This window comes from Parus major, chromosome 3, assembly GCF_001522545.3.
Source record: "Parus major isolate Abel chromosome 3, Parus_major1.1, whole genome shotgun sequence".
In the NCBI taxonomy this organism is placed as follows: Eukaryota; Metazoa; Chordata; class Aves; order Passeriformes; family Paridae; genus Parus; species Parus major.
In genome coordinates this window covers 9,723,893-9,747,339 of record NC_031770.1, presented here as the reverse complement: position 1 = coordinate 9,747,339, position 23,447 = coordinate 9,723,893, and the positions used below count along the sequence as shown (strand labels likewise).

The following is a 23,447-nucleotide window of genomic DNA, read 5'->3' as shown; positions in this document are numbered from 1 at the left end:
TGATTTTAGAGCTTTATTGTGACTGACAGCGAATGACACGTGTTATGCTACAGGTCAGCAAGCCTGGCTGAGGGCACCACAGGCACACACACTGCAGCAGAGACCATTCCATCAGACATCGTCATCTCAGGGTTAGGCACTCGACTGGGGTCAGGTACAGAGGGGTGAGGTGAGAAACACAGGCACTTGTACTGAGTACTGGCAGCCTCCAGTCTGTTAAAGGTAGTATTAAAAACTCCAAAATACATTGATTTCAGCTGCGTGGTGCAGCCTTTTATAAGCAGCCTAGAAACTTTTAAATTCTTCCTGCCCTGTTCTTTGTGTCCCTGTCTCTCCCTGCTGGCAGAGCCCATGGGCAGCTGGAGGTGGCCATCCTTACACCAGCCTTTTTCCCACCTTCCAGTTCCCCCAGGAGCCCCACTGCTAGCCTGTCACTGCTAACGAGGGTCAGGTCACTCCTCTCTCCCACAGGGGAATGACTTTGAGGAACTGGCCCTTGCTTAGAAAATCTTGTCTCCAGATTTTAGGTCCTGAGAAATCCCCTGGAACAGGACTGCTCCCTAACAAAGCTGAATCCTAGATGCGAGCAATCAAAAGACATTTATTTATATAAAGTTCTGTAAAAAAATAAATTTTAGAACAGTATAGTTTCATAGAGAAAAACATTTTCTACAGAGTTCCAACTGCAAGATTTTTATATTGTACCATCATTAAATAAGGTGGGACACCATGTGAATTTCATTGCACTAGAAGAAATGCAAAGCATCTTTTTAATATAAAGATATACAGAGCATTCTAGACAACTACAGCTGTGTTACAGCTATGTGTTCTTTTGGATTTGGTCCAAAGAAACCTGAGTCTGTTTCCAGAGAGAATGAAAAAACATTGCACAGACAGCTGATCACTTGTTTCTTGCTGAAGGAGACTGGCAGGATCGCTCCCTGCAGCTCCCTCTGAGTCTAAGCTCCCCCAACTCTCCGTCCTGCCCCTTCTGGGGCTCTGGGCTCAAGTATTCACCTCACTGTCACCACGCTGCTTAGAAGAAAGTCAGTCTGTTGTCAGAGCCAAGTGACTGCTCCCAATGGATTATCACCTCTTCTGCTCCCAGATTTCAGACATGTTTAGATCTAAGTTGTTAAGGCCTTTCAGAGCTTGAAGGTTTCCAGTGTAAAAAGCCACATCTGAAGTAACCAGCCTGCAGTGAAACACACAACAAGATTAGAATGTGACCCCATCACATCCACCTGGAGTGCCTGGGCAAGCAGACAGGGTTTGTTGAGGACTTTGGCACACAATTGTTACAATACATGTTCAAATCCTATGCCTGGATTAGACATTTTAAGTATCAATTCAAAACTGAATGCTATGAATGTGGTTTATTTTACAGCAGTGATCATCCATAACAGGATTACTGCTGGGTATAAAACTAGTTCTAGGGAAGGGAGATCAAACCATGAGTTCAGAAAACTCAACAGGAATTAGGCATTTAAAACTTCTATTCTCTTGCTGCAATCCCAGGCTTATCTAGACTTAAACTCCCAATTCCATTCCAACTAAGAATATTAATTATTGCAACATTAACTTCTGTATTCTGGAAGGTAATGATTGTATGATTCTAAGATTAAGGTAAAAAGCGACTGAACAGCACAACAGCTGTATTGTTTATAACAGTTTATACAGAATTAGAATCTCTCAGATACTGTTGAACCATGTCAGGGATCATGATACTTCTTGCTAGCAAGATGCAGGAACAGAAGCTGCATTTACATAGTAAAACATTTTAACCAGGATTCACAGGCCTTGATTTTTACCATTATTACAGAAACAAGCAGCTTAAACATAATCAGAAAACCATGTTAAAAACCTGGTCAATGAAGGCTGGCTGCAGAAATAGCATCAAGTGTCATCCAGGGTTTGATGTTCCCCTTCTCAAACAGCCCCAGCTCCCTAAGAGATGTGTCTGAAGTCCAAAACTGCTGCCATCAGACAGTCCTGGGCCAGCTGAGAGCTCCTGTCTGCTGGGAAACACTCCCAGCACATCACCAGGAACACTTGCCCCAATCCTCCTATCCAAAAGAGATGCAGGCCATGCAGCCACAAGGACAGAACAAAACCAACAGGATGAAGACAGCACAGCACCGTGTTTGGGACTGGAAATCTCAGAGACAGCCCAAGCACATCTAAGGGCTCTCACTACAGCTGGAGCTGCTTTCATTCCATTTGAAACATTATCAACTTTCTTCTCTGACTTCTGCAACCTAAGACAATCTTTTCTTGTGTGTGGGTAGGCCCATGAGTTTTATTCACCCTTGCTACACTGCAAACACCTCACTGCCCCCAGGTCATAAGGAACAATTAAAAATTCCACTGTTTCAGGGGACAATCCAACTGACAACACAATTCAGCCTGCAAGAAGCTTTTCCTGAGAGGTGGGGACAGCAGGCACAGCCAGGTACCCTCTCTCACAACAGGTACCACTGACCTGTTTGGGGATGGAGTGGGCTGTGGCAGGGAAGGGGAAAAGCTCTCTGAGCATCATCTCTGTTTCAAATCTAGTTCTGCTCTAAAAACCATTCCTGCAGAGCTGCCCACTACACAGATGAAATGCTGCCTTCTCCTATTTTTACTTTGCCAGCACCATGAGTCACCATCTGCGTTTCAAAACTGTTTCAGGAATCACACAATTCCTGCTAATTAAACTGTGGCTGCTGCTGTCACACAAAGGGAGAGAAAGTACTCCATGAGCTGAGGACACCTAAAAGCAGGTTTCCAGTCGGATAATGTCCAGTTCCCAGTCTGCTACCAAGTGGACTGCACTCCTAGTTACTGTGGAGTGGCACAAGTCATGTCCTTTACTGTAAGAAAGCTCCAAATGGGACATACTAAAACACAGAGCTGTGATTCTGCAATCATGATTTCCTTGCAGAAGACAATGCCTGCTTAGTTAAACACTGAAAGAAGAGAAGAGCCCCAGCTCACCCATTCAGAGGTCCTCCATCATTGACCACATTGAGGTGGGCCAGCTGCCTCTTCAGGTGGAGTTTGTAGCTTGCGTTAATTCGTAAAAACAACATCTGGAAGAAACCACAGCAGCAGAATAAGGAACTGTGCCCATGCTCACATCACTGCCAACACCCTCAATCAGTGACTTTCAGTTTTGTTTTTGCAACTCTGTGATTCTTCCTTCTGCCAGTGCTTTGGCCTTGCCTTTCTGGCCACGAACAGTCTGTAACTTACAGGACAGCATCACCTACTCGTTATGTGTGGCACTTAGAGGACACCTTCTTTGGAACATGAACTTTTCACCTCTGCTGTCTAAAGTATCTAGCAACTTGTCCTAAGCCTAGAAGATAACATATCTCGTTCCTGTGCTAGAAGGGACCATTTAACCTAATGCGAAAGAGAAATGACAACTTGTGTTCAATGACTGGATCGGTCCTTCCCGTGCTTAAGATTTGCAACTCCACAGTAGCAATGACTGCAGCAAAATCCTGCAAAAGCACATCTGGTACAATTCAGGTGCAGAATACATTTAGGGACTTTTGGAAGCCACTGATTCTTAGCAGTGTTACAGAATAATCCTCTCAGAGGGCTGCACTCAAGCCATGAAGTGTTGCCATTTGCATAGCATTTCAGCACTAATTCCTGGATTGCCATTCTCTAGACATTAAAAAGGCAGCTCAAAATCCTGAAATCCATTCTTTTTGTGTGCCTCATCATTCTCCCTACACACTGGAATGCTTCCTTCAGCTCAGCCCAAGCTGTCCGTGTGACTGCTGCCAAGGCCTTTAACGTGTGGGTTTCACCAGGACTCAAAAAAGAATTCCCCTCTCCCCAGATAAAGTCTCTCTTGTTCCCAAGTCCATGTGCATTTCCAAGTGAGCTGTGAGATGAAGCTCAAAAATAACATTCACCTGAGTTTGCTCCTCAGGAAGGAGATCATATATAGCTTCATGCATCTTTGCCATTTGCTTGCAGATATTCCTGAAGCATGCTGAAGGAACAGGGGCTTTCACTTCATACTGGAAATAAACACACAACCAGTTAACTCCTTTCTGCCACTTTAAAATGGTTTATGTAGGAGAGCTCCCAACAGCCACCTGCTTTGCTAATAACATCAGGAATCAAGATCCATTTAGCACACCACAAATTAAAAGGGTGGCTGGGCATGATCTGATCCAGCCAGGAACAGCAGATGCAGTGGCTGTGAGCTGGCTCTCTCCTTCAGACTGGTACGAGCCAATAACATACAAGCACTTCTGCCTCTGAGAAATGTGCCCCTTGAGTACTTCCTGAGAGAATTCTGCTTGTCTAGAATCATGCACATCCCAATTTATGAAGAATCAAGGAAAGGAAACCATAAAGAAATGGAGACTCCTGAAATCTCATCTATCTGCCATAATAAAAACCCCAACCATATCACAGTACAAAAAAAACCTCACAAGAACATTGCAGAAATCTCTTGGAAAGCAAAGTAAACAAACCCATTGCTTCTCCCAGTGCCTGAAATCTAAGAAATAAGGCATTGGAAAACACCAATTGGCAAGGGATTTGCTACAAAGGGAACAAAATTCTTACATCTCCACTCTGGATAGGGAAGATCTGAACAGGATTTCAGAAACACTGAAAACCTGTCCCAGGACCAGTGAAGCCAGCTCTGCAGTTCCAGGTGGAGAGGCTGTGCCATCACAGGCCTGGGTGACACACTGGCAGGTCACCTTTGGGAGGGTGACACTTCCCCATGGAGCCTTGCACAAATCAGGAAGGAACTGAATCGTTGTAACTACATCATTTACAAACAGATTGGAGGAGATGCCTGCTTTTACGTGGGCCTGAATTGTGAAAGGGAACAAAGCTTGTCAGAGCACAAGAGAAAAAAGAAATAGGGAATTTTGAGGAAGTCTTTACAGAAAATCCAAACCATGACCTAATTCTGACAGAAGTAGCAGAAAAATAACACTTTCTGTTCCAGGGAACAACCACCCAGCCTGAGAGATCAAGCGTGCCTCAAGACAAGGAAGTTAAACAAGAAATTGTTTCCAATTTCCCAGCACAATGTTAAGCCAGAGGGAACTGGGAAGCTGCAGCAGTGGCTCCGGCATGATTACAGCCACACCCAACTCTTCACTGTCAGGGGGAAAAGCAACAGCCCCATGAAGAAGCCCCAGATCTCCTGGCCATTTTTATCTGCAGCTGAGGTCAACACCTTTAATACCACAAGGGATCAGAAAGAACCTCACTGCTCTTCTGTCCAAACAGTCACAAGACAGCAAGTTCCAAGAGAAGCTGAGAACTTGCACTGAATTTTTTCCATTCATGGTAACAGATGAGCCCTTCCCATTTGCTGATTTTATTATTTCCACTGTTCCTGTAAAAACCCCATTCCTGTTGTATTTCCCTGCCAAAGACAGCTGTGGGGAGGTGTCTGTGCTGCTGTGAACTGCCTTGTCTCAGTGGCACTGGGTGAGGACAGCTCCCACGCCATGGAGCTGCCAGGGGAAGCAGAGGCTGGAAATGCAGCAGTAACTTGCTCGTATTACCCAGTGCCAGGTCAGCATCCTGTCCACTGCACCAACTGTTCATTTCCTACAAAGCAGGAATTTCTGGGTTTGAAGTGTGCCAGGCACCCACTGCTCTGGAACTCACTCGTGAGGATTTACACACCTCAGAGCAGGTGACCACTTGATCCACAGGACACTGAAATAGCTGGAGTCAGAAAAACACCTGAATTCAGGAACACACTAACATGCCTATTTGCAAATGTCCTGGGTTTATTCTTTTCAAAGCCTTCAGTGCCAAGATTTCATTTTTTAGGAACAAGAAGAGCCAAAGGATGGTATGTGCTAGGAATGGAAGAAAATCAACCATCCTTTGGTCCTGGACTCTGTGGGCTGCATTCATGTGGGCCAAGCACTGTCATTCAGCCTTGAAGAAGTCTAAAGGACAGGAACAGTCTGAGTTTACATCCTGTGCCAGTTCCCAAAGGGACACTGGGCTGTGATGATGGAGGGACAATAAAGGATCAGTCCTCCCTAACTGCCATGAAGAACATAGATTGTGTTCCTGCTCTGTTGTGGGCTACACTTGTTTACCATCAATAATATAAATTCTTGCATCTGTCTTTTATTCTCAAGAGATACAGTAACCAGCCATGTTACTTCACATAACAGCTACTTTTATGTGGGACAAAACCCCCCAAAACATTTTTTTTTAAAATGTAAACACAATAGGAGTGGGAAATCCCAATTTAAATGCTTTTGGCTTTTTTTTTTTCCCACCCTAAGTTTAGGCAGCACTACTTGACAGACCAAAGAAACAGATGAAATGAAAAAGCACAACATAAAGTAACAATAAGAGAAACAGCAAAGAAGACAGAAATACTGCCTGTTGCAACTGTCCCACTACAGCTCTCATCAGCCTGTCCCCAGTCTCTGTTCCCCTGCTTCTCATGAGCTCCTTGTAGGAAGACATTGGCCCAGGCCAATCAATCAAATCTGTCACTAAAAAATTAGTTTATTCCTGTCATGAAACAGCTCATTTTTTTTCCCCAAAACCCTTAGATCCAAAGCACAAAACTAAGAGCTTTAAAAGGTCACGTACTTTGTGTATCTGTGGGCCAAAGAGGTGTCTCAGTGTGTTCTACCCTGAGGTGAGTCAGAGCAGATCCAGCCCAGGACCACACAGCAGCACTGCTCAAACACCAAAACACAGCAGGAGCACTAATGCTGCTCCAGAGCAGGAACTGCTGAGCACAGACCTCCAGTCCCCAGAACTGCAGCCCAACAGATGGGCTGGTCCTTCCCCTCCAAAACCCTTCCTCCTCAGCACTTTCCTGCTGTTTCCTCAGCTGCTGGAAATGCTGCCCTCACTGCTGGAAAGAGCAGGAAACAGGACCTGCTGAGCCTGGCTGCAGACAAGAGCTGTCAGTGGTAGGAGAGCACTTTAGCTCCTGAACACCCGAGCATCTGTGCCAGCCACAGCACTGCTTTTCCTGCTGAAGCAGCCAACAAAACCTTTTTCTGGGAGTGAAGGTGACTGACACCCAGGTGGCAAATGTGAACACAAGACACATTCATGAGAACAGCACAGAGCTTTCCATGTATATAGTTAAAAGACGTTCCAACAAGTCCTGGTTAGGAAAGTTTAAGACTCCATTTGAAACATCTAGACTGTATACAATGAGACCTCCAGTTGCAATTTAGAGAGTGTATAAGTATTTCCAAAAATCATTACCTTGGATAATAGTTTGTCAAATAAGCTATCCATTATGGCAACGAGCTTTGCTGAAATTTCAGCTATGTGGTCATGATAATCCTGTAAGGGAAGAAAGCAGGTTTCATTTTCTACTGGCATTCATGTTCTTCAGAGTACAGTTGAAAAGCAGAACTTTGTGCTTCAGGAAATGCCAGAAGAATTACCTTTGTGATGTGGTCAAAATGCCTGAGCATGCTGAACTGCTTCGGCTGCAGCCGAGCCTCAAAATGAGCCCTGATAATGGGAATGTAGTGTACGATGAGCTGGAGGCAACGTGAAGAAAGGGCTGTGAATCCAGGAAGAGAAATAACATTGTTATTACACAGGAAGAGTCATTTCTGTATGGACTGTGTCTCCTTTACATAAGTAACAGACCTGACACAATTTAACTTGGGCTTTTGTCTGTTCTAAAAGCACAGAGGCATGTGTTTCTTTCCTCGGGAACCCCTGCCCAGTGAAGATGCCAGACTGGTACCCAGCTGCCCACACCCAGCTTTGGTAAGATGGGGTAAGGGACAGATCTTACAAGAGCCTTTGAGTGTTTACTCAACATTTTGGGCCCTGAGCACACACAGACATCGGAGAGATCTCTGAAGACCTGACTCATCAGCCACTTAACCTCAGCAACCATATTCTCAAGGCAGCAGTGTTTCTGCTGCAGTGCTGCACAAAACACCCTGCCCTGCCAGCACTGACCTGCCCTGAACCTGCTCCTGCTGCAGTGCCAACAGGATCCCAAAACACCAGGCTTCTCCCAGCAGGGCCTGAGCCAGCAGCAGGACACACACTGGTGCCAGTGTGGTCACCACACTGGCCAAACATGTTGCAGCAAAAACCTGACCCAGCTGTGGCCCACAGCCTCTCAACCCATTCTCATCAGGCTGTTCCCTTTCCAGAAGGAAAATGCAGACTGGCAATCTCACCAGTTTCTCACCCTGAAACATGGGAACTCTAAATTTAAACAGCTGCTCCAAACCACCAATCAAAGGCTCTTAATTTCAGAAGAAAGTTTAAAACTATACTCCAAGCAGGTAACTGGCAAAGTCTTATCACCCTCTGTGTGTACACACTGCCCCACAGCTCAAACACAGCTTATCATAGATATTAAGAACTTTTCTACACTTGCACTTTTAACAGACAGGGGAACAAGCTTTGACATTTTAAATATAGAAATCCATACCTAGGTTTTTTGTAGTGATTGTTTTCAAGCCAACAACTTGTAATGCACCGGCTCCGAGCACTAATTGGCAACTTCTAGAGTTGAAATACTGTGAGAAAAAGGCAGACAGTGGAAATGCATGTTAACTCTTTATCAGCTACAAAACTCCTCAGTTTAGAAACACCATCAATAGAATTTTGCAAGATGAAGTAAGTTATTATGAACGCCAGTTTCAGAGTTTTACTACTTTTCCTCTGTAGAATAGCCATGTAATATCAGAGTGGAAAACATCATGACAAAAGGTTTCTGCTCAGGCTCTTGACCTTCTCCACTGCTGATGTTAAAGGAAACTTGAAAGTGCTGAAACTCCCTCCTGCTGAGGTGGCTGAATCTATGTTTGTAACATTATGAAATACTGGATTTCAGAAATGATGAAAAGCCAATCCTGTAAGAATTCCAGGTATAGCTGACAACTCACATTTAGACTTTACTAACTTACTTCCAGGAGAAAAGAAGTTATCATTAAAAGCACATAGGCCAACAAAGCCTCTGGACAGTAGGACAGTTGCTATCAGCATGTTCTGTCTTACACTGGACTTCTGCTTCCTCACCCAGCTTGAGACTCACTACGGCAGAAAAGCCATAGCTGACTCCTGCACTGAATGTAGAGCAGAAGTCCCATGGCTCATATTTGAACAGAACAGCCTGTAGACATTAAGAGGCAAAACTTAGAGAGACCTGACCCTTTCTCATACACCTGAAGATGGAGAAGAAATTGTGACAAGACTGCCCAGCAGTTTTTGTCTGCAACACAGAGGACTGTCCTCACAAAGACCTCCTTTTTGAGGGCAGCGGGGATTGTTCTGCTCCTCAGGTCTTTCTTCATGATAATGCAAGAACAAACCCAAAATTCCAACTGTTCTTTTATAAAAAGGGGAAATAATTTCCTGGCTATTGCCTGGTATCAGTCACAAAATGAAGGCCCATAGAGCCACCATGAACCGCCCCTGTCAACTCTGGGCTGCCAGAATGGTGCATCAGGGCCAGAAAAGCAACCCAGACCTCATGCCACAACAGAACCACAGCTACTTGTGGCCCCTGATCAGAGAGAGGCATAACTTACACTGCTCCCAAGACAGAGGGTAGGGGCTGAAACTGCTCCACATTCACTTCATCTTCTCCAGAAAAAACAGAACCTTTTTCTTATACCTCTGTGTGAACCTTAAAGTAGAATCACTGAGCCAAAGGCAGCTGTATCTCACACAGCCTAAGCTCCTCTAAAGTATTTAGCTCAGGTTAGTATTAACTGTGAGGCAAACCATCAAAAACTTGGTCTGTGTAAAGGGTGCTGGACACATGTACTGTCCCTGCCTTTTGTGGGAATGACTGCTCCCAGATGGCCTGGTGCAGGCAGAGCAGTGAGGAGCAGAATGCCTGGAACAGAGCAACACCTCCTCCTTGTGCCTGCTGGGAGGAAAGCATTCCTGCACCCAGCAGGAAGGCCAGGAGCCTTCTCTTGTCTGCACCACCTGAATAACCCCAGTAATTACAGCCATGTGTGCTCAGTATGAGCCCCTCACACTATTGAGGTGCTGGAGAAGGGTCTGAAGCACAAGTCTGATAAAGAACAGCTCAAGGAGCCAGGGGGGCTCAGCCTGGAGAAAAGGAGGCTCAGGGGGATCTTTTTGCTCTCTACAACTCCCTGACAGCAGGGTGTAGCCAGGTAAGAGTCAGCCTCTTCTTCCACAAGCAACAGGAGAAGAGGAAATGGCCTCAAGTTGTGCCAGGGTTTGGATATTAGGGATAATCACTGAAAAGGCTGTAAACATTGGAACAGGCTGCCCAGGAGAGTGGTGGAGTTGCCATCCCTGGAAGTATTTAAAAAATGTGTAGATGCGGCCCTGGGGACATGTTTTAGTGGTGACCTTGGCAGTGTTGGGTAAATGACTGGATTTGATTGATCTTAGAGGTTTCTTCCAATCTAAAGGATTCCATGATTCCTCTCATACACAGGTGTATTTGAACTTTTCCTTCAGGGTGCAGCCACAGCCCATAACTGCCAGGAATTTCATTACCTGGAAATGCTTTCCATTTTCCATCACAATCAAACTTAGCACTTGCTACTCTCAGTTTGCTGGCTCTGACAGCTGTCAAACAAAAAGTACAGTGCCAAGACACCTGGAGTGGCTCTATTTTGTTCCAAGTGTAATAAATGAGCTTTTATTTTTTCTGCCTCTTCTTGACATCTGTCCAATTGATGGCACCTTGCTCACAGGTAAAAAATACAGTAATTAAACTGCACATGATGTTTGAATATCAAGAAGTAAATCACAAATGGCAAGAGCTAAAATGAGGTAAGGTAAGGAGAAGGAAGTAACACAGTTATGCAAATCTGGCCAAGTTTGACACATTCACTGCTATCCTACCTGTGAAAAGGTGCTGCAATTCCTGAAGGAAGCAGCAGCTGGAGAAAGAGACTTGAACAGGGTCTAGCTCAGATAGACTGATTTGCCTTGGACAGTGCTTTTAAAAGGAAAAATTTGTGTATGAATCTGAATGACAACCGCAGAGAGCAGTCTTCCTGCATCTGGTTATTCAAACACAAACTACCCATAGGACAACTATTTAAAGGTCCATCTCCTGGAGTTTGTTTCCCCTCTCCTACCCCCTACCTTATGTAAAATATCCTTCTGGAGATTGATCAAAATTGAAAGTTTGCTTTTCATTGATTAGGCTCAATGTTCAGAACTCAAATACCTGATAACAACCTTTGTGGGCAAAGATACAAGTGAAAACCTTGACATAAATTAACTGCTAGGCTTTGGAGCCTATACAGATACATGTATCACATACATGTGTGTGTATATCTATATGTAAATACAACGGTTTTAAGGTCCATTAATGTCCTCCTTTTATTATTGATTACTTATATTACCTTGCAGTGCCTGGGCTTTACCAGCTTTCCTCTTTTCTACTGAGAAATAAATGACAAAGAGGTCCTGATGTTTCATCATCTTCACATTTTACAACAGAACCTTCATCCCATACTATTTTTCATGCTTCTACTGATTATACTTCTACTGACTTGTAAAAACCAAGGGACTTGTTTCCTTCCTCAATATGGGTATGTATTTCTGTGGCATCTGGGATCAAACTGCTTTTTCTCCAGCAGCATTAATCCTACACCCAGCCTGAAGGACAGGCAGATATATCAAATACTACTAGATGGGATTTCCCATATTCCAGGTGAACAGCCATCTTTAATGCCTTTGGCTTGAAAGGTTTCCTTATGGCACAGTAGCAAACACAATGATTCTAGATAATTTTTATAATTTATATGAAATCAGAAAAACATATGAGCATTATTGAGAGTAATACATGTTCTCTGCACCCTGCCTGCCCCTGCTGGGCACAGGGGCACATTTGGAGCCATACCTTCAGTAAATCCGACAGGCGGGTCAGCATGTCAGTGGTGATGGAAGGGATGTTATCCACACACTGGCAGTACTCCAAGATTATTCTAATTAGCAGCAATACTGTCCTGAAAGAGAGGAAACAGCCAAATATGTCATCCCAGGGCACAAAAGATCCTGAAAAATCAAACACAGGCCAGTCATGTTGATAGACAGCTACCCAATGCTGAGATTATATCATTAAATAAATCCACTAACTGATATGGAGCAGAAGTGAAACTTAAAAAGAGATCTACATAGAGATAGTTACAACCAATACCCATTCCACAGGGTGGTGTGTGCAGAAAGTATTTTATATGAAAGAAAATCTCTGAAAAATATGTAATAAATGCTAAGAAGTCACAAACAGAGAAGGCAGCTGTGAAGAAACATCACCAAATATTCCAAGATGCTCAAGACCTGTAATTTCTCCTGAAGTCAGCAGGCACTGGAGAATTTGGGAGCTACTGGATGGAATTAAGAAGGCTCTCCATAGAGCAAAAGCATGCTCCTTTGAATTCAAATACACAGAAGGCAGGAAAATTGACGCAAGATCAAACATTCAGAGAAGATATTTTAACATTTCAAAAAGTTAAATCTCTTTCTTCCTTTAGGCAGCAGAGTGCAGAAAGATGATAACAAGTCAACTGAAAATAAACACCTGGAGAATGTTTTGTGAACATGAGGCATTTGTGATGAATGCATTTTATTTGATTAGATGCAGCAAAACTGGATGTAGAAGTGTGTAGAAATGAAACAAGTATTTGCACCGTGAAGCTCTCAACTGCTTCACAGAGCTAAATATAACAAGTTTCAAGTGAGCAGAGGTATGTTATCAAACACATCATATATTAAGCAAATTTCATCCTTTAGAGCAATGCTTCTGCTCAACCTGAAATGCTCTTTAGCAGTGATATCATCTGCCTGGCATAGAAGTTCTCAGCCACCAGATTCTGTTTCCAACTGAACAATGACACATCATCATGAAGCAACTCATAAAATGACAGCTGGTCCAAGATATCTTGTACATCACACCTTTTAATTTTGGTGCAAATTGATGTTAGAACTCTGGGGAGTGAGATCTTCCAGGCTTTTCTCCCTCTCCAAAAACACTCTCATGCATAATTAATGCTTAAGCCTCAGTCTCTGGAAACACAGCATGCTTTTAAATGAAAGAAATAAGTATCATACATTTTAAAATGTCTCTGATATAACCAGCTTTAAGAAACCACTTTCCAATTCAAATCAGCCAGAATACTAAGAAATAGCATATTCAGCTTCTGAGAGATGGCCCATATCTTATTCTGAATAAGATAAGCAACCATTCAGTAGTGGACTTAGGTATTTTGGTGCTGTCCAGCCTGGAGAAAAGAGGGCTCTGGGGAGACCTTATTGCAGCTTTCCAGTACTTAAAGGGGCTTATAGGAAAGATAGGGACAATCTAGTTTGCTGGTGACTGGACAAGGAGCAACAAGCAGTTCTAAAGTAAAGGAGGGTAGATCCACACAAAACAAAAGGAAGAAATTTTTTACAGTGAGAATGGTGGAACACTGCCCAGAGAGGCAGTGGATGCCCCAGCCCTGGAAACATTCAAGGTCAAGTTGGTCAGGGCTCTGAGCAACCTGGCCTAGTGCAAGGTGTTCCTGCTCACTGCAGGCAGGGTGGACAAGATGATCTCTAGAAGATCTCTCATCCCAAACTATTTTAAGAGTCTGCAATTTTTGCCAGAGATAACCCAGATTGCAAGAAATAACAGTGTGCTCAGAAGACAAACCTGTATTTTCAGACACGTGTTTTCATGAAATAATTGGAAAAAAATATTCAAATAAAATTATATATTAAAACCTAGCCATTCAGGGAAATAATGGCATTTTAATGTAGCAAAGAGCTTGTAGTGTTTTATAACTGCTGGGAACCAAAGAGAAACTAGTCTGTGAAAGGAGAGGGATTTATAATTTAAATAAGATTACTAAAGTTAGCATTCATCACAGTTCTACTCAAAAGTTCTTGCCAACTAACCCACTAAGAGAAAAGAGTGCATCTTACCCAACTGTTGCATATTTTTGTCCTTCAACAATAAGGAATTCAGCTGGTTTTCTTTCTTCAGTAGCTAGATATTTTAGTAAGACAGGAAAAGGTTGAGTTGGACAAAAACAAGTGCAAAAAATTCTGCTTATAAATATACAGTGTTCACTTGCTAAGGTTTGAAAAAACCCACAATCTTTGTAGCAGGCACTTCTCTCTTTTACAGTATTTATTAAATAGCTGATCACCCATCCAAAATTTTGGATGACCCACAGTTACTTCATTATCTGCTATGATTTTAGATCAAAAATATCTCACAGTCCCACAGTCATTATGGACTTAAAAACTCCAAATACAACAGATTACACATAGAAGAAAGGCAGAAAAGGCCACTAGGTTTTCTACTATACATTCTCAAGTGATTTGCTGTGTCTATTAGTATTTTAGCTTCAAGTCACTTTTTCCTCAGGCTTCATAACAGGAGCTCTTACTGATGCAGTTTTTCACATTAAATTATCTGCTAGAAGGAGGCTGCGGGAGGTTCTTTCACAAGCAATGGTTGACAAACGTATTTTTGTGTCATGTTCCATTACTGGAGTGATTATTGCTTTAATACACTCTGTTATCTGCTATGTTCCTTCTGGGAGGTCAGGGTTTCTCCACCATGACATCACTGTATTTTCTTCCTTCTAATCTCTTGCCATTTTTCTCCCCCTCTCTGCTTGTTTTCTTCCTCTTCTGGATAGTCACTTCCCCACCCCCATCACTGCAATATGGGATGAGTATTCCCATGAGGTAAGAAGACATTAAGCATTCCCACTGTGCACACAGGGAAGTGGGGCAGGAAAAGGAAAAAGTGACTTCTCTGAGGTCAAAAGAGGTTTCTGTGGCAAGGTAAATAATTGAAGGAACGTGAAGTTTCCCTTCCATGAGCAGCCACATGGCATGCTGCCTTCCATTTGAACTGGCAGATGAAGAAGGGGGAAGGAGCAGCCCTCCTTGTTTCATACAAGGAGGGCTGAGCACATGCACATGCTACTCAGTCCCTTGCAATTCCTTAGCAGTACCTTGTGGAAAAAGACTGAATTTGTGCAGAGACTGCAAGCCTCTGCACTGGGGATATTTGTATAAAAAGGCAGCTCTCTCCCTGTGGTAACACTTCTGGGCGTTTTCAAAAAATAAACAGATAATCTTTCAGCACAAGACATCTCAACACCAGTAACAGAAAAAAAACAAAGAAAAAGAAAAGAGAACAGCTATCAGCTTTCTTCTCATCCCCCCAAAGGACAGCGAGCAAACACAGATCCAGCATGTTATCAGAATATGTCCATCAACATTCAACAGCAGAATTTGCAGATAATAAATTCATTTCACAGCAAGACTGCAAGACACACACCTGTTGGTTTTTTTTCAGGGAGAGAAATTCTGCCATCTGACACTGAATCAACGAGGTCCTGGAACTCGGCAGGAACTTCAGCTTGCTTCCAGCGCTCGTTGTCCAAAAGCAGGCTGTTTATAAACACAAAAGAGGAAGCTGAGAAAGAAATACCTTTTCTTGACACTTCTCTTGCATGTAAGGCTGAAAAACATTTTTAAAAAAAACCACTGGCCCAAAATGTTATGTCAGGGATCTTCATGAGAAGGAGGTGCCCAACAATTGTCAGCAGCAAAACAGAACACTGTGCTGGTCTAGAGGTCTCACAATTTGTTCATTCAATCTGCCATAGGGGACCAAAAACTACACCAGGCAATAAAGGTCTTTATGAGATCGTTGCCAATTAAGTAATGTATAAATACTGGAATTTTAACAGCTTTTGATGGATGAGAGCAATCAGACTTGATGGATGTTACTGGCCAGGCTGTTCCTCCGAGCGGTTTGTGTTTGTTTTTTTTTTAGAAAACAGCTGAAAGTGAATTATTCTTAAACCCCTAAAGCAGAGCAATCCTGTCCTTCAATGTTACTTTTGTGTACTTTCTTTTTTATTAGCCATTACTGTACTTATTTAGGTAACTGTAGAACAATCTCATTTGAAGAAAGCAAGTTATGAAAACGGTAAAAGTCTAAACCAACTGGAAATAATTTGGGCTTAATACAGTTTTTCCACCCTTTGCTTTTAAGTATAACAATCTTACTGATGTTCTAGGCAATGAAAAATTGTGTTCGGCTGGCATACGATACATAGAATTATTCATGGAAGAACACAAAGATTGTCTACCCAGAGGTACCTTAGTTTTGTCTTCCTCTCCTCATGAAACCTATTCACAAATCTATTGGCTTGACTCTGAAGAGCTCCTCTCAAGGACATGCTTTTCCTGCCACAGATCTGCTCAGTATCCAAGATAAAGCCTTCCATCAGGCGAGAAAGAGTGACAAACTCGTTGGAATTCAGCTTCTCTAGGAAGCCATCCTGCATGCAAAGAAAACCACTGTAAGGAGATAACACTACTACAAAAATTCAGAGACATACAGAAATAACTAGTCAGCATGTCTGAGGGTTACTACAGTTTGAAGAGGCACATTATTTAACCCTACATATGACAGACAGGGTAGACTGCACAGCAAGCAGCTACCTTGTCAGAGACACGCATTCTCTACATGAAGCATCAAAGACAGCAAGTCCAAATATTAAAAAGAGAAATAAATAGGCAGAAGAAACCAACACTGCCTTGCAATGATTTATGTTAACACTGGTGTCCTCTGAGCATTACCATGCAGAGCCTGTGGCAGCAGGAACACTTCCTATACTCCCATCACAGATACCATTTCAGAACCCTTACTAAAGCAGAAACCTGGAAGCAAATGCTCACCAAGCATGAGGCACCACCAGCAGTCTGACCCAAACTCCTCACCTTTGCTCTTGCCATGAGGAACTTGACTGAACGATCGTGGCAGATATCAGAGGCGTTATAAAGTAATTCTTGGATATTGTTTGCCAGCCTGACCAGCTCCAGGTCAGTCAGTTTCATGTCGTCGCTGATCCTACAGATGACAAAACCAGTTGGCTGAGCATCAGTTTATGGAGCAAATAATATTTTTGCACACAGGAGAAAAGAGCCTTGCAGCAACTGTCAAATGCATTCAGTTCATCACCAAAGTCAATTTATACAGATGGGATCTTCTAAGCTGCTGTCAAGGTCCTGTCAGTCCCTTGTAGGAGGGAAATGTATAACAGCACATCCTTTCATTTTTTTTTGATTCTGCATTCTAATTGCTATTCATGGTCTAAGAGTAAACATGATATAGCCATTTCTGATACAGTAAATGTAATTAACAATTTACTGAGTTAAAATTTACCCAACTCCTGTGAGACTTGAGCCTCACAAGAGTAAGAGAGATAAACCACAATGTCAGCATAAGACAGATAAACTTCCAGTGCAAGTGTAAGGCCTGAAAGAGATACTCTGCACTCCCCATGGCCTTAATCTGTAGGCTGTCATTCTATTACCTCTTTAGACTTCAGGCTCTTAAGGTAGTGCTTTTTAAAAAACCTTGTATGACTTGTCTAGTGTTCTGAAGCCAGCACTTAGCACAGCTTTGCTGTTCGTGGTTCATGCCATTAGTGAAGATCACAATTTTCTGGGCCAGCCCAAGGACTGACAGCACGACAGAAGAGAACCTGGGACACTACAACATTGTTCTGTGTATTTTTATTAGCCTGCTCCAAGCACAGAGCAAAGGTGCAAACAAAACCAGCAGAGTGATGAAGTAAGCTGATTTTAGAACAAAGTTATGCAACCAGCCTCAGAAACAACTTTACTCCTCAGAAGCTCTAGCTGGATGGTGTATTTTTAGCCAGCTTGGCAAAGTTCTCCTGACTAGTTTGGCTCCAACCCCCTTCCCATTCCCTGCTCTTCCATGTAACCCTGGACTCCTCTTCACATTTCATTCCTCCTCCAGCACACAACAGATGTTCAGACATACAAAGGCCTGTGTTTTACGCACAGCATATTTATTTTCAATCTATCTCCTTCAGCCAGCATTGTCATTTGGTGGGGAAGGTCTCTATCAAAACTAACAGCTGCTTCAACACATAAGTACAGATACTTAAGGACCAAGCAGCAAGAGCAGGCCACTTGCTGTCTTCCATCTCTCAGCAGGGTAACAAGTGGTATTTCAGTTTTGCTCCATATAACTCTGTATCCAGACATGCTGGCTTTTGAAGTGGTTCATGCCCGAGTCCCACACACATTATGCCTGGTTCTTTTCAAAACATATCTCTGACTTGCAGCCACAAGTAAGGGGTACATAAAAGGATGCCAGAAGATTGGAATTCAGGAGACTGGAGCACCACAGGGCAGCACTGCCTATGTAACCAAAGCACTGAGATGGATTTATTTATGCAAGTGAAATCAGTTGATGACTAACAGAAAATTATTTTCCTAGAATTTATCAACGTGTATTCCATGAAGCTATCTTAAAAAAACAAACAAACAAACAAAAACCCCATAGGGTTTTAACCACAGGGAACTTGGACAGGGAACAGAAATGCTTCTGCCTGCTAGAGGTATGACAAACAATCTGTTTTTCAGGAACTCACATCTCTGCTGCTCTCTATGCAAGCGGTCTCCCCAGAAAAACTAATGGAGAAGGGGCTCTTTTCTGGAAGAAGTGACATGAATCAGTCCCTCTACCAATTCACATGGAGGTGAAAAAAAGGGCAAATATAACAGTGCACTCTGATGGCAGTCTCTAGGGGGAGAGCTACTACACTTCACCTACCTAAAAAGCACACTCCTCCAAAGTAATTTTTGTACTGTGTGACCAGAAACAACCGCCTGCACCTCACCCCTCGTTCTGGCCACGCTGCCAGGTGGAGACAGGCAGGGTGTTCACTCACATCATCTCTACTCCTCCTGGAGTAACAGAAGAGGACGTGTGCTCCTTGCTGGACGAGGAGTCAGTGGTGCACTCTGGCTCTGAGACGGAGTCGCTGCTGCAGGGCTCGCTGTTGGGGGACGTGTTCCTTTGGGAGGCCGAGTCGGCTGCTCCGGCCGGGAGCTCCCCATCGCCGAAGGCATCGCTGATGAACATCCCCTCGTGGGTCAGGTAGGCCACCTCGCTGTCCACAATGCTCTCCTTAGCAGAGTTCTTCTGTAAAGTGTCCTCCAGGTCTCTGGTTTTTTGGTTCTTGTCTAGAACCAAGAAAACCACGCTACGGATAGTATTTAACGTTGCCTAGAATGAAATATAGCTTTTATTACCAAAAAACACCCCAAAACCCAGTACCACAAGCTTGTGCTAGAAAGAGATTTTCTTTTGCCCACAAAATTAAACTAAATCCTGGCTTTTCTTTCAGTTGTGCAGTTAGTATTTAGAGGCAGACCCATTTGTCTGATGGCAACTGATATCTGATGTTTCTGAGATAGGTGAAAGAAATCTCAATTGAAGCAATCTAACACGCGCAGAAATCCTGTCCTAATCCCTAGCAACTCAGAAGTAATCGAGCAAAAGAGTTATTATCTCTTTGTCACTGCTCTTTCTTTGTTAGCACTAATCATTTTTGCTCTGGATGCCAATATTCACATCTCCTTTCAATCAGAAGTTTGAACTCTACAAGCAAAACCAACATCTTAAGACTTCAAATGGAAAAGCAACTTCATTCCCTTTCATGCCTGAACTATATGAAGTTCTTTGTCTTACCTTTACTCTCTTGAGGAAGATGGTGAATTTAGAAAAAATATTCTTCAGTAAATCAAACCACTGAGGAAAATTCATCATCCTCATCTGGTCTGCAAGCCTAAAAAAAGAGCAGTATTCAGCAAACAGCAGTTGTTTGCTGGCCATGATGCCTACTGGCACATAAAGGGAAAGAAAACATGCTTTAAATGGAATTGCAAATATAAGGAAAACTGTGTATACTTTTACCTGGCAAGCAAAAGACACCACCTAAACAACAGTCATGATCAACACAAAATAAACAAAGTGGGGAAGGAGGAGTATAGAATTAGATCATACTATAAGAAAATAAAAGGTTCACATTTACCCTTCAGTTCTTTCCTGGGCATAATGTTCTCTTCCCTGGTATAGGTATGTGTTACCAACAAGGGAGGGGATTAATAACATTTTCACAAACCAGGTGAGAGGGACAAAAAATTACAAAAAAAATGACATGAAAATACTTTTCAAGTGTTAAAAAGCTGTGTTACTAAGCCCATTTAAAGGCTCAATTTGCAAGGCATTGCAATGAGACCACTTCTGCTATTAAAATACAAGCCAGCTGTTTGTGGCAAAAGGGCAGAAAAATCACTGACAGAACAAAAATTAAACCTTGTAGTACATAGCTAGGACCCAAGAGCAGAAGACTAAACACTGGAGAAAGGTGACCAAATATCCAGTGTGTAAATATGACCCTGTGCCCAGTCATTTCCCAATCTGGGTATGAAATCCATGCAGGTTTTGCACCTCTGCTTTATCAGCTGGACTATTTTTATTATCTTGGGGTAACACTTTGCTGAATCAAGTGAATCATAAAGCCATTGAAAAACCAGAAGCTGGCAGGGGCCCTTGGAGCTGGTGCCTCTGGAGCTGCCTTGGCCAAGCCCCGTTCAAGGCAGGTCCAACTACACTGGGTTGCTCTGGACCCTGAGCTCTGGGTCAGTCAAAGACTGACCATGTCCCAGAACAGAGATTCCACAGCTTCTCTGGGCTTGTGTTCCATGGTTTGACCAGCCTCATAGGGAACAGATTCTCCCTACAATTCAAATGGCATTTTTCATCTTCCACATTGTGCCCACTGCCCTCTGTGCAAACTCTGAGAGGAGCCTGGCTCCATCTTCATCTCTGCTCTGGCATTTGCCTTTGCTGGGCTTGGTGAGGTTCCTGATGGACCCTTCCCAGGGTTAAAGTTGTCTGGTCTCCTGTCTGGATAGCTCCTGTTCTTGATTATGGGGGAGGAACTTAAACTAAATGACATGTTTTAATACTCAGTCCCAGATTATGGCAACAGGGAATGCTTTCAAGTGGAGATATATTCAAGAGATATATGCTTCATGTAGTGAGATTCAGAGAATTTTAGTGTTTATTTCAAAGACAAATTTAAGGTAACATTAGAATCTGAATGAGAAGTAAAACACTCCCAGAGGGGGACAAAAGCAGTCTTAAGATGCAAGAGAAGCACAATCCTAATTATAGGGAAATTTAAGTAAAAATTAGAACAGGAAATTTATCTATGCTAAAAAACATACTATCCCCACCCACCACCACCAAAAATAAAACCAAACAAAAAATCTGGCTGCATACTTACTTAACAACCACTTCTGTATCTATTTCTTCTATCTGCGATACCGTATTAACCACACACTGTCAAATTTTGGGGGAAAAAAAAAACAAAACAAAAAAAGATCTTAGCTTCTTTCTAACCACTGCTGAGTTTCATAACAAATACATTAACCCTCAAGTTAAATAAGGAAAAATAAAATAAGACATACTTGTATCACTTAACAACTTGTTTCTCTAAAAAAAACCAAAACCAAACAAACAAACCAAACAAAAACAAGCAAACAAAAAATAAAAATAAGAAACCCCCCAAAGTAGCTGGTGCATACAAAACTGGCCAGCTTCTTCAGGTCTCCAGTAAAATCAATTTTTATTCCAAACACATCTACAGTTTTACAGCCATTTCACTGATCTCTTTTCCCATTACTTGTAAGCCCAAGGTACCAATCAACTCCACTCAGACTGAAAAAGGGCTTTTCTCCCAAATGCCAGTCAATAAACTGAACAAATGAGTAGTAGAGTGTGAACTCATCCTGCCTTTAAGCAAGTCTGTACAATCCCAGTGGTGACTGAGGGCTTCAATCTCAAGCTACATGGGTTTTACTTGTGTTCTGAATAATGGTGGTCAGTACAGAAGCTTCTGAAGAAGAACAGAACCTTGTTCTTAAACTATGCAGTGTGCTCAGTACTTACAACTTCTGCTCTTACACTTGCCTGGCAACAAAAACTTACTAAAATTCACAGACCAAAACAGCCCAGCAATGCATTTGAAGAGGAAGCACATTTGAGGTGTGGCAAGAAAACAGTTTCCTTTATTAAGGAAAAGTACCCCTAAGAGTTGAGACAATGGGCCATCATACAAAAGCACTGCACAAACCACACAAGAATACTCAAATCCTGCCTATTTTCTTTAGTGGAAAGAAATTTACACTCACATTTGATTAAACACTGTCTATTATTAAGCAAAGGGGAAAGCTGAAAAATCCAACCTACATTTTCCCAGCAGAATGGGAAAAGCATTCTGCATTGAGACTGAGAATGAGCAGAAAACTAGAAGTGCTACCTGTCTATTATATGATCAAATAAAGAATCTAAAGGGAAAAAAAAGAGTCTCCTTATGACTGCTGATACAGGCAAGTGAAAAGCCAGTGGAGACTGCCAGGCAGGTGAATAGCTTTATTCTACTGTTATTAATTCTTTTTTATTTATTTACTAGCAATGTGGGCCTTTCCACCTTGTACAACCAGATCAACAAAACCATGGGGCTGAAATGTGAAAGGGATTGGAACAGCCAAGTCTGGGCTTAAAACAAAAACCTTCAAACAGTATTAAAAACCAAATCCAAACTTTTAAAAACTGGGTTCCCAAGCCAGTTCACAATCCAGCTGTGAACTGTAGACTATTCTATGAGGACAGGAGATGCCCTTACTCAGCACCTATCTCCCAGCCTTTGAGATACAAATCAGAGGGAGTTCATAGCATATCAGAGCATAACTCCTTAAATAATCACCTATCTCTAGAGAAAAAAAAAACAAAACTTACACAATATGGGGACAAACAAGGTGAGTAAAACTGAAAGTACCAAACACAAACCCTAAGTTCAGCCTAAGATCTGTTTGCAAACAAAAGTCATGTCACTATTGAAATCAGCCAATGTATTTCCCCCAGAGAAGTAATCCGAATTTTATTCAATTATTGGTTTCAGCTGGTTTTATCAATAAGGATTTTTGGCTTGAAAGATACCCTGCCCTAAATGGCAAACCACCACACCAATGTAAAAAAGGATTTGGGGCTTAATTTAAGCTTTTTTTAAAGGTAAGCACTTCTACCTTCTCCATTACTTCACCTTGCGCTCTCAGAGAAAGGCAAGGATATTTTCCAACCTTTCATCATGTGCTAGGTCTGTCTTAAACATTAAGACAAGAAATATTTTCTGTGCCATTTGCAGAGAATTCGTTTGTTTAAACTGGCAAGTTCTTTGATTCTCCTTTAGGTGTTTACACCAAGAACTTGAGGGCTTTGCTTTACAATGTGTTGGCGGGGAGAGGTTTTTAGTGTGGTTTTGGAGTGTATGTTTTGTTGTGGGTTTTTCATGAAACGTAGTGTTATGACACAACTCTACTATTTTGGAGAGTCACAAGTTAAGAGAAAGGGAAGCTCACAATAATGTTAATTTTACAAAGAAAACAGGGAGCTTATGTTACCTACACCTTCCAAAAGTTATTTTGCAAACACCTCTGTGCTTCAGGGAGCCCTTAATTATTCTGCAAGCTCAGCTGCTCTGAGAGACCATCAGACACTAAAAAATTTCATCAGAGCTGTTCTAATGACTAAAATAATA

The 23,447-nt window shown here is 42.4% G+C and overlaps 1 protein-coding gene across 4 annotated transcripts in view; it reads right to left on the bottom strand.

Annotated features, from left to right (window-relative positions):
• VPS54 (VPS54 subunit of GARP complex) overlaps positions 1–23,447 on the bottom strand; it is a 46,637-nt gene continuing 23,190 nt past the window's right edge. For 3 of the 4 annotated variants that reach the window (XM_015621497.1, XM_015621498.2, XM_015621499.3), the window contains 14 exons: positions 21,135–21,190; positions 19,532–19,628; positions 18,729–19,066; positions 16,741–16,870; positions 16,117–16,298; positions 15,287–15,399; positions 13,912–13,975; positions 11,849–11,954; positions 8,435–8,522; positions 7,419–7,540; positions 7,234–7,314; positions 3,915–4,022; positions 2,980–3,074; positions 744–1,195 (listed from right to left, as the gene is read on the bottom strand). In XM_015621497.1, coding sequence (XP_015476983.1) covers positions 1,090–1,195; positions 2,980–3,074; positions 3,915–4,022; positions 7,234–7,314; positions 7,419–7,540; positions 8,435–8,522; positions 11,849–11,954; positions 13,912–13,975; positions 15,287–15,399; positions 16,117–16,298; positions 16,741–16,870; positions 18,729–19,066; positions 19,532–19,628; positions 21,135–21,190 — 1,686 coding nt within the window. In that variant the 3' untranslated portion in view covers positions 744–1,089. Of the gene's footprint in view, positions 1,196–2,979; positions 3,075–3,914; positions 4,023–7,233; positions 7,315–7,418; positions 7,541–8,434; positions 8,523–11,848; positions 11,955–13,911; positions 13,976–15,286; positions 15,400–16,116; positions 16,299–16,740; positions 16,871–18,728; positions 19,067–19,531; positions 19,629–21,134; positions 21,191–23,447 lie in introns of all 4 variants that reach the window. The other variant, XM_015621496.1, reaches the window with a different exon arrangement.